Consider the following 15,094-nt stretch of genomic DNA (forward strand, 5'->3'; position numbering starts at 1 on the left):
GGTTTCGGGGGCGATAAATCGATCTAGCTAGGAATCTTTTTTAGAAAATGTCATATTCGTGTTTTATTCGTGTTTTTTAATAAAATGTCAAAATAAGAGATTTTAAACCTTATGTGGAAAAACGATTTTCTTAATAACTTCGCCCTTCAAATAAGAGCTGATTTCAAAATTGATAGATAATTTTGAAAACACTTATAGGGTGTCTTAAAAACAAATTTTGCATATTAATTAATACTATTATAAGTAAGTATAAACGTAATTGTTTACAGTTAATTATTCCGTTTACTAATAGGTAAGCGCTATATTTGTATTCCTGCCGGGATGTCACGGGAAATGAGACCCTGTATCTTAGGATTCACACGCGACTGAGCTGTGCAGATTGTTACGAAATGTGGCGTCACTAATGTAGTTAATGTCGTATGAAAGGGCGTTATTGCTTTATCTGTGTCGTGTCATTTCATGTGAGCAACTTAATCGTGATCTATTATTAAGATTTTAAATATATTGGGCTTTATTTATGTGGAATACCCACGTATCTTGTAAAATACCTTCAAATTTGGGACGAATATTCAGGTTTACCATATTTAATTTAAATTTAATTACTAAATTAGGGTTGCGTTATGATATGTCAAAGGAAAGAATTTTGAAAGAATACTTATAATAAACAAACTATATAAGTATAATAAACAACGCTTCTAATATGATAATATAGACGTAGACTTATTATAAATTGATTTATTGTATAAAAAGATTTCAATCATCTTAAATACCGTCGAACAAACAAAATAAATATTAAGTGAAAAGAAACTAATTTGGAATTTCCTTCGCGTAATATGTAAAGAGATCATGAATGGCTTCATCATATTTTAAATGAAAATTGGTAATTTAATTACGTACGCTTTTCATAGTAGTATAATCTTTGACGGCAGCCAGCGTATGGCAATACATCAATCAGCCTGTTGTCAGCGTGACGGGAGGTTCGCAATCAAATAAAATTTAACTCGAAACCGTTAAGCCCTCCCATAAGCTGTTTATTGCAGTTGCCGGCGTACACTACTATACGGAATACTAATTGCATTATTATCCCGGAATGCATTTGCAAATTGTGCTTGATTAATAATTGACCGTTGAAGGTGATGTGAAATTTCATGTCCCGTTGTGATTTGTGTTACAATTAGAGACAGCTTGAAAGAATATAGTGCAGTTGTAGGGTATTTTATTTTATTCCTCTTTTCCGAGGTTTTATCTTTGCCTTAAACGCCATCAAATGTCTCACGGCATATGTTATTTACATAAAACGTTAGAATTGTTTTAATTGCAAAGTTGTAATTTAATTTCATATTTTATAATAACAATAACAACAGTCGAAGTTATACTATTAATTCGCCAGCGACACAAATTTGATATTGAGTAATCAAATTTGCTATGTTTATATTATTCCATAATTCCACAGTCTAAACCTAATATTATCTTAAGAAAGAATTCAATATAGCTCGTTGCAAAATTACATTATATGTATGTGCTTTATAAATACTGATTTAGACTCAGTTTTGTTATGAGGTAAAATTACATTATAATCTTAATAATTACGATGTGAAGGCGGAGCCGTATGTTGGGAAAATTTCGGAATGGCGCCGCGAGCGAGGATAGCGGACATCCTTCTAATCATGGACAGCTCCTCTCGTAAACTACCTTAATTGTTCACGTGCTTAAAATTTTATCATCCGATACTCAAATTGCAGACGATTTAGCATTGAATATTATATTTCTTTGAAAGTAATTTAGACTTTTTGTTGAATAACTTTCCATTCAATGGCATTAAGTGATAATATGCCAGATAGAAACTGAAAATAAATTAATATTTAATAACAGGGCATACTTTGAAAACTGGCATATATAAAATATGGGAATAATAAAGAATATGAATAGTCTTTTATATACTGTTGTATTACGAATTATTTTTCAATCACATGCTTACAAAGCGAAGTTTTGTGTAAGCTTATCTAGCCAATCTCGTATTTTCACTAAATTATTGTAAAAAGTTAAGTAATCTGCTTCAACTCGTGGAGTTAAGAAGTTTTTCACACAAGAACATTGCCGGACGGTCACAGTATGTCACTTCAAGAAAACCAGTTCTGGAGATGGCACCACAGCGTCTATCTGTTGAAGTTTGTAAACTCTCTTTTAGAGGACTCCATGATGCGTATCCAGCTTCTTCAAGAGTTTCACCTAAAATTAAATGGTTTTTGTATCGTAAAGTTCATATATTCATATATGCTCATATTATTATTAGAAAATGTTTATATCTTATGAATACACTAGATGATAAGAGAAAATGGTTCTACCGGGACATTATACTTAGGGGTATGAAAAAATATTGATATTTTAATTGATTTCAAGTAAATAAAACTAACAACATCTGAAATCTTATTTTGTGCACCATGCATGCTTGGATCCCATGTATAAGGAATCTGATTACTATTTTGTATGAAAAAAGTGAAGTCCAATAGTTGGGCATACATTTGTTTCACTGATCGATATTATTTATGGACAAGTATGTGCTCAGTCTTTTGTGTCGTGCGTTTTGACGTTATAGGTTTCCAAATAAACGAAATTATTTACCAGCTATAGTTCGATATTGATATGGAAACATCAAGTCGCTGAAACCAATGTACAGTATGTTAGGGTCCGGAGTATTACTGTTAAGATGTTCACCCAGAAAACTGACAAACACATTGGCTTCTTTAGGCGAGTTAATGATAGCTAAGCGTCCTTCTTCTAATTTACAGGCGAGATATGCATCATGCCAAGATAACGGTTCAGAGTGGAATTTATAGCATTTATTTGTAATGACACCATGCGGTGAATAGCCTGAAATATTAGAATGTTCCATTTTTAATAAATCTAATATTCGCTCAGGCGGCAGAATTCGAATTTGCATCGTTCGCTATACAGGGGCGACTTCTTATCACTCACCTACTCGATATGATTATTGTATAACGATTCAGAAAATTTTCTACTCATTCTGATCGAAAATTTATTATACTAGCTGCGCTCCGGGGTTTCACCCGCGTAAGTTCGTATCTCGTAGGAAAATCGGGATAAAAAGTTGCCTATATGTTATTCCAGTTGTCCAGCTGTCTACGTACCAAATTTCATTGCAATTGGTTCCGTAGTTGTTGCGTGAAAGAGCAACAAACACACACACAGCCTTACAAACTTTCGTATATATAATATTAGTAGGATAGGATAGTAGGATTCTTTTTAATTGTTAAACATTCTATAATTATACGAATTGGCAAATAACTTTTATGTTTCAATTTTCATATGCAATTAATGGCAATTGGCACGAATGTTATCTAGCATTTAGAAAATCTGAACAACTTACCCAAATCAAAACCATCGCATGCTTCATTATATTGCGTATCATTTGCTAATATTTTGCAGACGAATGGAAAAACATTATCACACGGTCGATCATCAAATAATCCTTCTCTAGACATGACGACACAGTGCTCCGTGCCATTGAAGTTATCCGGTCGACCTTCCGCCCACAAAAGTTCTAATACTGTCCCGGTTATTGGCTCACCTAAAAATATAACTACTAATTGGAGCTGATCACAAATTTCTTTAGATCCACAACATTTAAGATATCGATTTCTTTTTAGGTAGAAATTACATTAAATTTTGTTGGTAGCAGGTAAAACTAAGAGCCTAATTTAGATGTTATAAATAGTCATATGTTTCCATGTTTTCAGGAAAGTACGAAATACATTTTTCCATTTTTCCATCGATTGTCAAGGCGCACAGACTCTGGGCACCGCTATTTGGTGGACGTTCCATGTACCCAGACGAAGCGGTTCGATTCCACATTCTTTATTCGTACCGCAAGGGATTGGAACATTCTTCCTGAGTCTGTGTTCCCCGACGAGTACAATCTGGAGGTCTTCAAGAGTAGAGTGAACAGGTACCTTCTGGGGAAGCGCGTTACAGCCTAGACCACATCTCAGCTTACCATCAGGCGAGATCGTGGTCAAGCGCTGCCCTATTTTAGATTAAAAAAAACACAAGTAAATATTTAAAAGTCTGTCTGGTGTAGGTAGATATAACTCGTTGGTCGCAAAGTGCATTCAACTTTTATTTATAACACAAACCTTTGACAGTGACGTAGTGGCCATCGGCGAATTGGTCATGGATGCCTATAAAAACAGCTGTATAATATGCTTTCATGTTACTCATTAGCAATTTAAGGTTCTCAATTTCTTCTAAGCTAGAAGGAATTAAAAGTGTTGTGCCTTCAGCTTCACACATTTGTCTTGCTTGGTCCCAATCAGTGGCTAGGTCATGGAGTCGATAAAAAGTCTGAAATGCGTGAGCCCACATGTAGTCCATACGAAATTTCTGAGCTAGAATAATGTATAGATGCATATTAACCATAACCCTGTATAGCGAACGATGCAGTATTTAAAATTTGAAAATTTTAAAAATATTTTCTTACCGCTTATTTTGTTTTTTAAACATATTTGCATGTATAATAAAACCGAAAATATTAACATAGTACACGTCAAACTAATGAAAAATTTACGGTTGGTGATTTTTATAAATGAGATTATGTTTCCCTTTGCATTTCATTGGTTAGTAACTCAGTTCACGGTTTAATATCCCTCCACATAAAATGCTTTTTGATTACCTGTAAAATAGAAATGTTTTTCCTAAACAACCGAGACAAATTCAATTGTCTGATGCTCGGTTCCAGACGATCTAATCCTCAGATATTGGGTATCAGTTATTTTTACCGCGATAAAACCACGGGCCGACCGCCTCACTTGATCCTTCGTGAACGCTTATTTGAATCTCTTTTCTAAGTGACTTCCTTTTCTGTGAGTGTCAGGTAATTATCTATGTGGCATTCCAATTTTCCGATCGAACGGCTAATTCACTTTAAATCTCTTCGTATTATCTAATCCTGGTCCCTCAGAACCAGTCAGAGTTGAGAAGCGATTTCGGCCAAAATATATTGATTGTGGACTTTTTCGCTTGAACATATACTAATGAATCAGACTTGATATCTGAAATTGGAATTGATAATTAAAACTTTGCTTTAATTTAATATTGGAACAACTTTTATGGTATTCAATATTGTTACAACTTTTATGGTTTCAAAAACGAGGCGTAGAACTTGGTATACTTTACATTTATTCTTGTTAATTGAGGAACAATGAAGGGAAATAAACAGGTTTCCTTATTTTCCCGATATTACCTATGATATTTTAAATAAACACAATTTATTACCTAATTTATAATAACAACGCTTGCATACACATTTTCGTTAAGTATTCCATAATTGAAAAATATTTTCAAGATTATGTGAGTAGTATTTATTAGAATCATTTTTTTAATATATTTACAAATATTGGTAGCAAGAAACAGCATATCTATTGTATGATAGATATTAAATCTTGGGAGATAAATGTTATTTCTTATCTATCTTAATCTGAAGTGAATTGAAATGTGTCATTATATATTATTAATTTTAGACATTCTCATCTCGTCGTAATGCTCATCGATCAAAAAAGTATAATGAACTATATTGGATGTACTATCAACGTTATTGAATTTATATTTTTTATAGAATAATATTATCCATTCAAGGAGTGAGTAATAAAAAAGTGATTCAGGTTACAGAATAAAAAAACATACTATAATTTTATTGTAGAATCTATAGCAAATAGCTATTATTTTAAATTGAAATTCATTTTCATGTCAAATGATGCGAATGAAAGGATTCTAAAGTTTTTATTGAACGATCGAAAGAGTAAATAACTACGAACACTTTCAACGTTTTCAGTCGGGTTAACCCGTAAACCATCTCAGTTTAAGGAGGCATTAAATCGCAACTCAAACAAGAACCGTTACACTGAAGTTAACTCACATATTGCTTTGTGTCACGAACGTTGAAGCGAGCGCGTGGACGCCGGCTAACGTTTGATAGAGCGAGATGGCGAGCTCCGGATTCGAGAATACGAGTGAAGGGTGTAAAAGGAGAAAAACTACGTCGCTAAAAGTGAACGCGGTCGAAAGCCACGCTTATTTCATCGTTAAGTGCATGGATTTTTTTGAGTACTGTGAGTGCTTTAAGAAGTGGAAACAACGCGATGAACTGCAGGGGTAATTAAAGAAATTCCTTGATCGCAACGACGAAATCGGCCTAGTGAATCTTTTGATCAGATTTCGGCCGCGACGTTCTATAATCATGTTCGAGACCAGCTCAATACATTTCATTTTAATTATTTGATCAAAATATTAATGTAAAATATATTCCTATATAGTAAATAGTAATTTAAGGTCCATGTATTGAAATATAACCAATTCAAACGTCAATTCTCAATAAGATATACGTTTTATCACGTTTAAACCAATGTCTAGGTACATCTTTAGATTAGAGTGGAAGGTAATTATATTTTATGACTTATCTTTCGAGTCACTACAAAAAATATGTTTATATATAACTTATTATACATATTATAGAGATACTAATAAGAAGTTCATTTAAATGCTGTAAGTCGATAGAGTACTATCAGAATGGGAGAAAATTAATTAGAGATTCTATCAGGTATATCTGTTTGGACAAAATGTCATAGTTTTATTAGAAGCATTGTAGGGCTCTGCCTCTTTATATTGCTAGTGGTAATAACTAGTGACCTATAAACTGGTCCAAGCCATTGAATCTGAGGCATAATTCCAACAGAAGACCAACATCGCTAAGGGCACCCATTCCTTCCTTCATTGAAGAGAGCGTGAAAAAGTCGAAGAAGTCGTATTGATAGATACTACTTTTGATTTAGATGAAGGGTATTTGATGTGTAAGGAATCGAATAGTTTTTTAATGGGAATTTCTTTAAAATTTATTGTCATTACTTATCCTTATTATGTAGAGTAGACTTCATTCAATTTTACTTAGGTTTCACGTTCTACATACTATAAGCCTTTATTTCTCTGAATAATTTAAGATGATGTAAAGATTTTACCTTGTATTTATTGTTTAATATTGTATTTAATGATCTAAAAATAATAAAAGAAATATAAAAATGTCGATCGTGAAAAATCCATTATACAATAAGTATATTCATTTTAATTCAATAATTTTACACGTAAACAAGTGATTTTGTCATGTTATTACTTATAAACGAGTTTACACAACATCTGGTTAATTACGGACAATGTAGTGTGTGGTCGATGGGCTGTGACATCAGTAATTATGCTTTTAAAGTTGAATCAGATACCTAATTGATCAGACATTAAAATTCGTGGCTTGTGTTCATATGAGGCTGACGTCCGATTGCATCGCTGAAATAATTCAATTTGTTTATAATTAAACCTTGATACGTAAAGGAAATTTGATTATTAACCTTTGAACTACTCTTCAATTAAACATAATTTGTAAACAATTGTGAGCATGTTTATTGAAAATTAATTACAGGTATATTATCTCGCATTTTAATTCCATTTTTCACAAAAAATAACTGCTGAAAATAAATAAGCTTGCGTCAACTTCAGTATGAAAATGATGGAGTGTGTCAGCGAACATCAACTCCGGCGAGTATCGCTCAATGATTGTTTCCTGAAAATCTTTTATTCAACCATTTTATCGGTAACGGAACGAGGTAAATAGAGGTGTATTTTTACATTTATAAGGTTATTGTAAGCGAGTGGATAAGGGCTGGCACAGCTGCCGCCTCGATCCGCAACGCTCCCACACAATTCCCTTACACTGATGTGCACACTTTATATTACATTTCTAAGTTATTTATATTACACGTTTGCATACAGGGAGTATTTTTAAACGTGATGTGTTTTTTCGAAACTATATCGTATCGTACGTATCACTATTCGTAAAGAGGCACACATGAAAAGAAAATGTTATATTTCATTTTTGATTTAACGTTTCTTTTCGTGTGATTTATTTAGTATACTTTTAATAAAAAAAGATGATGCCTAACTGTAATATACGTAAAAGTGAATAATATTAAAACAGAATATACTAAAAATACAATTTATTCTTCTGTTTTTATGTTCAAATTATAGTTTTGGTTATAAAACTTACGAAGTTAACTTATGCTAATAAAAGTTATAAAGTATGGGTGTATGCATAATATACGAGTACTGACAAATCGCGATTCACCTTTGTTATTTTAAGTCAAATATGAAACACATTGTATATTGGATCGATGATAAAAAGAATTAATGACAGTCTATTTTAAAGTCAGGATATACCTACTATAATATGGAAGTATCTAGCTCTTTATTTGTTCATTGTAGCTCTAGAAAAATATTCATATTTTTACGATGTAGAAGCATAACTGAAACAGATATTAAATAGTATTCATCTGAAGTTCACGACGCAAAATGATCGAGAATATTCGTGTCCCTCATTAAGACATGAATTATGAATGGCAGGCATTATCATCCATCTGTAGAGAAGGAAACTACAGCCACGATTGTTATGCAGATTGTAACCGGACGTCCCGCACGCTAAGGGTATTCCCACGATAGCTTGTAAACAAATATGCCATGCCAGTAACTGCGTTCTCTTTGATTTACATACTATTATGTTTTGTTCGTGCTTTAAAGATTGTCATTTTAAGTCATTAAAATCCATAGAAAGCAGTTAAATATTTATTGATTTTGTTCAATTAAATAAATAATTTAGATAAAAGGATATTTTATGAAAATATATAAATTTTATAAATTAACCGTGTTCAATACAGTATACTTTTAGTAATGAGATGTAATGATAGTTTCTTATAAAAATATTTTATTTCCAATGAAATAAAACCGAGACTGGATAGTGTCCCCATAGTATTTAGAGGGTGTCAACAATAAATCCATCTGTGCTGTCAGTGGACGCACGACTACGGCTTATATAAATGTATCTATAGAGTAATTTCAAACGATTTCCTTTGAGTATTTGTATAGTGAGCACTTGAGATGCAAACTGTGACATCGAAGCTGTAACACTCTTGGGACACTCGGATGTGTACACACGCCTATATTAGGTTATCGTGGCTCCATCCCAGCTCGTTCGTAACGGTCTCTTTGACAAACATCCGATTTTATTCCACGAATATCCTACAACTAACATTTTTGTGATACAAATTTTAGTGATTTTAAGATATATTTGTATTTAAAGAGAGTAAATGTAGCAAGTTTTACTACCCTTCAGTTGTAGCGATAGTACGCACAATATTTGAATCAAAATTTGATTTTAGTTTTTTGTAAAATATTAGTTTTGTAAGACATTGCTATTGTTGGGTAAAGTCATATATTTGTTTATAGTTATAGAACTTTAATTACTTGTTTTGTTTAATTTAGATAAATAATTATTACATATACGCATTACCCAAATATTAAAAAAAACACCATCGATGATGATAACAAATATCGACCTTCGTACCCAAATATTTCCTTTTATTATACCCAAAACTCTTAGGCCTGTCTCAATGAAAATAAAGCCCCGGGTAATTTCGCTAATGCATGCGGTTACACTCTATCTAGATCGTGCTTGTATACTCTGTATCCGTAGGTACCAATTACGTGGGACGACAGACAAAATTACTAGACCTCTCGTGAATTGTATGCGCAAGTGTTACATTAATGTGACATTGATGTAAGGTGTTATGTGTTGCCATTTAACAAAATATTATATTATTTCATAATGGGAATATATTACACCGGTTACATGAACCGTTCGTTCTGATATTGATTACGTTATTAGACATTAATGGAGGTCACATAATTTTAAAGTGAATGAATACAATAGTTAGGGACAACTCGAATTACGTATTGATTTCGACCGTTGTAATTTTACATAAAAGGTAGTTGAAACGTAACCTGCAAGGTCTTTTGTACGAATGTTGAACTGACTTATATAATTTATTTAGGAAATGAATTAACTATTACATTTTTTTAAATTTAATTTTCAATGTTTCGTAAATTTTACTTTTTTTTCATCACAAATAATGTTTTTGACTTGATTTATGGACAAAGTGTTTTAATGAAAATTCAGTTACATGACGGCACACGCATAACTTTTTGCCAAAATTCATGTAAAAGTATCACAGTAAAAATGCACATCAAATGTGACTATGAGTTATTGTCATGTCACTCCTCATAAATTTAACGATAAATAAAACACATATTTTATACGTGTGTATATCATTTATATTTTATACTTCGCAGGCAATATTATACACTCGTTATAAGGTCGTTATGCAAAGTGGATGACATTAAATAAATAGATAAGGAATGTATAGTCAGGTAGGTACATAACAGACATCTAGAATAAGAGTCCTAAATTATTAAAAACACATTAAAAAAAACGAAACATCACACAGGACATAAAAAGTACGTTTTAAAGTTAGTTTACTGTGTGATTAAAACCTATTAATATCTATTTAATAGTTAGACCTTACATTCAATTTTGTTCATGTTTGAGTTTAAATCTTTAAAAACAGGTTTTTGTGGAACTAGATATTCTTGTTAAATTAATAATTTAGGGCTCTCGTTTCAACTAAATCTACTAATGGTAAGGGTTTTTCGTTTACTGGTGACGGTCCATCCTTCAACAACATTAACTATAACAATAAAATACATGTTGCTCTATACTTTCATTTATCATATTCAATATACAGTATTAAATATATATACCTATAGGTACATGCAAAATCTATTTTAAAACTTAATATTGTTCCAAATATAACTTGATTTATAATTAATTAGGCATTTATTAAACATAGTTTACACAATTTTAACGTGATTCTATATAATTATTTACAAGCACGATAATTCATAAATTATATGAAACAATTATTTAAATCATATTGTTTGCACATATATAATGAAAAACATACATTAACAAAGTAAATATGCAGGCATACTCAAATTGGAATATTTTATGTATTTATCTTTTCAGGGAAAAGGAAAGATATTGTTATTAGTCACAAAATTATAATGTTATTGACGATAGTAATACTGGTTTCCTTTTAAACTGCACAACATATACTAAGCATAATACATTGCTAACTGCTCCTTTTTTAAATGTTCCAATGTCTTCATTGTTTATATTAAATTTAACCATTTACACTGGCACATATTATTTTTTACAAGCACACGAGCTTAGTCATAATTATACTGTACATCACACATACATAAACGGCTATGCACGATTACTTTATATTTATACAGTTAAATAAGTAGATGTTTTAAATTCGTTACGTATCGGGTATGAAAAACATCGTACGGTTTTACGCAAAGGGCGACGAAATTTACTTTACGATGGGTATATGTTGAATTTTCGATGTAGCATTAAGTTGTACGTAATTTAGAAAAGTTTAACACACAAAGGCTAGGGCAGATATTAAAAAGATTGCATGTGGAGTAGCGCGGTACGAGGCACTGGGTGAGGGGCGGCCGCCCAAGAAGCCAGCGTCTTCAGCCCGGTGACCGCCTTCTCGAAGTGGGCCTTGGAGACTGGACCGAACATCGTTTGTCTCTACGTAATTTGTTTCCGTGTCTTCGACTCTTGACTTGAGATATGGTAGTTCCATTTCTAGAACAAAACATTTTTTTATGTAGACTATGCTCCATCTAATATTTTTTTTATAAAGCATTTCAATGCTATAAAACTAAAAATTAAATATTTTTTTGTTATAATTAGTCAATACAATCGCCATATAGACATGACTGTTATTAAGAGTGCAAAAAGGATTTTTAAGTAACTCGTAAATTATAAGGTTCAAAGAATCTTTATACTTATATAAAATTAAAATTAATAATATCACAATGCTTATTTAAAAATAATTAAAATAGATTAATGGTCGTTCGGGTGTAATTAAAAGTATTTTTAATATGTAATTTGACACAAAAAGGTCATCATCATTGAGACGCATCGGTATTACTTCTTTGTTATAATATTACTTACTACACATGAGTTTATCAATAAATACATTTATTGTTGGACTAAACCGCAAGGAATTGTTAAAAAAAATATTATGTCAATAAATAATTTTTTAAATTCACAGTTTTCATTTGTGTCGCAATCCCAATGCGTAGTGCATTATATAACACATAGACAGTCTGGAAGTTTAGTACAGCATTGGTTTACTTACTATACAACCTGATAGTTCCTTCAGCGTCTCCTATAGAGTTCTTGGATATGCACTTGTACCCTCCCATGTCAGTGTCTTGTATGTTGCGAACAATGAGTCGCATCTGCACGCTGTACGCTGAACTGTTGATCTCGCTCATTTGATATTTGTCGTTTGTTATGATCATTTCACCTGTAGGTGTGATAAAAAGATGTATGTTATTTATTTCTACTTCATTGTACACGAAGAAAAATCGACTAAAAGAGATATGTGGTTTTAGTATACGATTTATGCCTTCATATTAGCGGTCAAAAACATTTCTTCAAAGCAAACGAATTAATTAGTAATTTACTGCTATTCTGAATATTATGTGTTACTAGCTGCGCCCCGCGGTTTCACCCGCGTAAGTCAGTAAAAGATAAAAAGTTGCCTATATGGTAAACCAGTTGTCAACCTGTTTACGTACCAAATTTTATTGCAATCGGTTTAGTAGTTTTTGCGTGAAACAGCAACAAATACACACACATCTTTACAAACTTTCGCATTTATATTATTAGTAGGATATTTGTGCTGTTATGTTTTTGTTTCTTATTTTTCTATTGCTGGACTAACTTTATCATATTCGCAGCCCATTTCTTCACAGCTCACTTCGTGATAAGGGTGATTTTTGATATTGACTTATTTGATTGAATTTAATTGACTTACTTGTTTATAGATTAATTATTATTTAGAACAATAGTAAGATTCACTATTATATCCGTACACATCACTAAATATATTAATACATTATGTCGTAGCCCGTAATATATTCAACTTATTCGATATCTAGCCATTTGATATAGTTGTTTCCTCACCCTTATTCGATAGGACCTTTCCGATCATTTATATTCGGCTACATCCGAGGCATTGTTCCGATATCGATATGAAATATGTTGTTTCGACATGTCATATGAACTATAATGAATTACTGCGTAAATATATTTGCAGTTCAGTACTTTGTGTCTATTCATTTTAATATTATTATTAAGTACTAAGTTAGGGACAAGTCTTTATAACTATGATAGATTCCTAATTATATAGTACAAGAGTTAGCACAAATAATGTATAAAATTCTTAAATAGAAAGGTTTTCGTTATAAAATTTTGTAAAAACATATCTCCTTCAAAAGCTATGGCGCTGAGAAATGAATATAAAATATCATAAACATTGGAATAAAAAATTAATCACAATGAGTACAATAAATCATCTTATCTATAGGAAACCCGCTAAAAATGTGTAAAGAGTGTGCCGGTTCGGAGCTTCGCTTCAGTCGCCAGCTACATTATAACCGCGGTCGAGGGTCATGGTACTCGCTCTACATTAAAAATTGCTTGCATTCTTCTTGTCCCGTTTATTTTTGCGGACGAGTTTTATTTTTCGTTTCCACCGAGCCACCGAGGCTTATTTTATTACAACGGCATTTAATTGGAATTTCTCGTTTTAGGCAATATCCGTTTCATAACGGAATTCTTGATAATTTTTTTCGAGTCACATTTAAAGGAGATGATAATGTCATGTTATTATAAGTGTTTTGTAACGTGCACATTTATTTTCTGCGTTATGAGAAAAATGTAACGTCAGAGCAGAGGTATTCGTTCAAACTAATGAATAATCTATGTTTAAGAAATAAAGATTATTTTTATTTAATGTAAGAGCCAGATAATATTAAATAAGCCATTGCTAAAATCAGAAAAAATCGTGAGTAAATCGTATTTTCATATGACACGAAATTTACAGACAAAGGTTCTATTCTTAGTTGTCTCGCACAATAGTTCTCTAAAACTTTTCCGCTTTTTATAAATGTTCGCTTAAAAACGCAACCCGTAATTTATAACCTAAACAACACCACTCGGAGCAACTTTAGCAGATACCCGATGCATTAAAAGCACATTCATGTTTTTGTCAACTGTAAAAATGTTTGCCTTTGTTAGCTACAGATGGTGAAATCATTTAGTTTTCTAAGGCACATGTACCTACAATATGGTACTTTGTGAAATACGAGACACATTTATGTCACATGGATTTATTTCGCTGCCCCTGTTTTAAATGCTTATCATTAATCTATAGCAGAAAACAGAAAACGTATACTTATGAGAAATTTTGAAAGATTAGAAAAAAATTGATCACGATCGGGATCGATTCGAACCCGCGTTTTTTGTCATACCGTAGCAACGCTAGCCTCTCGGCCACCCGTGATCCCGTGATTTTTTCTATATTTTCAAAAATTCTCATTTATAAAGCATTTCAAAAATTCTCATTTATAAAGCATTTCAATGCTATAAAACTAAAAAAATAAGGTATATTTATGTTAAGATCATCATTCTAAACGAAATTCAATAATAAACAATCTTTTGACATTCAAACACATTAGTTAATATTATGAATGTCAAATATTAATCATGACCAAAAGATGATTAATTAGTAAGTCAAATACATCAAGAGAGGCCAGTAACCGGGGAGGTTTCGGCTTGAATTGACCACAAATCTGTGGCGTGTTCTGTGCAAGTGACATGTTGACACTACCCGCTTGCGACAGGCACGCCCTCTTTTGTTTATTACCATATAAATTTAATAATACAATCCGTCAATATAGCAAACAACATCAATAGATTTCATAATAAAAAAATTAGTACACGTCCGCATAACTTTGGAACCGAAAAAAGTCGTGCCCGAAAAAAATATAAGAGGGTAAAGTAATTAATACGAGTCTACTGATATGGAGGTTGAGGAGCGTTCAAGTTTTTACATAAATTACAATAAAGTCTCCCATTAAAGTTAGAATAAAAGCACATCAGAAGTCCGGTTGCGACATCGGAGACGGGCCCACCCATTCCGTGTCCGTCGTAGCCGCCCCATAGCTTGTCCTATCTCGTCACAGTATGTATTACCTAATTTAATTTGTAACTCAC

The 15,094-nt window shown here is 32.1% G+C and overlaps 2 protein-coding genes across 3 annotated transcripts in view; both read right to left on the reverse strand.

The window, feature by feature from the left end:
* Window positions 1-2,056: 2,056 nt before the first annotated feature.
* LOC119829650 (C-type mannose receptor 2-like) lies at window positions 2,057-4,401 on the reverse strand. The gene is made up of 4 exons (XM_038352266.1): window positions 4,155-4,401; window positions 3,389-3,589; window positions 2,623-2,871; window positions 2,057-2,229 (listed from the first exon to the last, which is right to left on the reverse strand). The coding sequence occupies exons 1-4, from the start codon at window positions 4,390-4,392 to the stop codon at window positions 2,057-2,059; spliced, it is 861 nt and encodes a 286-aa protein (XP_038208194.1). The 5' UTR covers window positions 4,393-4,401.
* Window positions 4,402-10,856: 6,455 nt separating this feature from the next.
* The window catches only part of LOC119829510 (lachesin-like), a 53,319-nt gene continuing 49,081 nt past the window's right edge, over window positions 10,857-15,094 (reverse strand). The window contains exons 8-9 of one of the 2 annotated variants that reach the window (XM_038352053.1): window positions 12,168-12,338; window positions 10,857-11,608 (exon numbers count right to left, since the gene is read on the reverse strand). In XM_038352053.1, the coding sequence (XP_038207981.1) occupies window positions 11,391-11,608; window positions 12,168-12,338 (389 nt within the window). In that variant the 3' untranslated portion in view covers window positions 10,857-11,390. The remainder of the gene's footprint in view (window positions 11,609-12,167; window positions 12,339-15,094) is intronic. The other variant, XM_038352052.1, reaches the window with a different exon arrangement.

Source organism: Zerene cesonia, chromosome 10 (assembly GCF_012273895.1).
Source record: "Zerene cesonia ecotype Mississippi chromosome 10, Zerene_cesonia_1.1, whole genome shotgun sequence".
NCBI classification, from domain to species: Eukaryota; Metazoa; Arthropoda; class Insecta; order Lepidoptera; family Pieridae; genus Zerene; species Zerene cesonia.

Coding starts and splice junctions, on each gene's coding strand:
- LOC119829650 (XM_038352266.1), bottom strand. CDS start 4,392: ATGGACTACATGTGGGCTCACGCATTTCAGACTTTTTATCGACTCCAT. Junction 2,872..3,388: donor ATGCGATGGTTTTGATTTGG/GTAAGTTGTTCA, acceptor CTAATATTTCAG/GCTATTCACCGCATGGTGTC. Junction 2,230..2,622: donor TCAATATCGAACTATAGCTG/GTAAATAATTTC, acceptor ATTTAATTTTAG/GTGAAACTCTTGAAGAAGCT.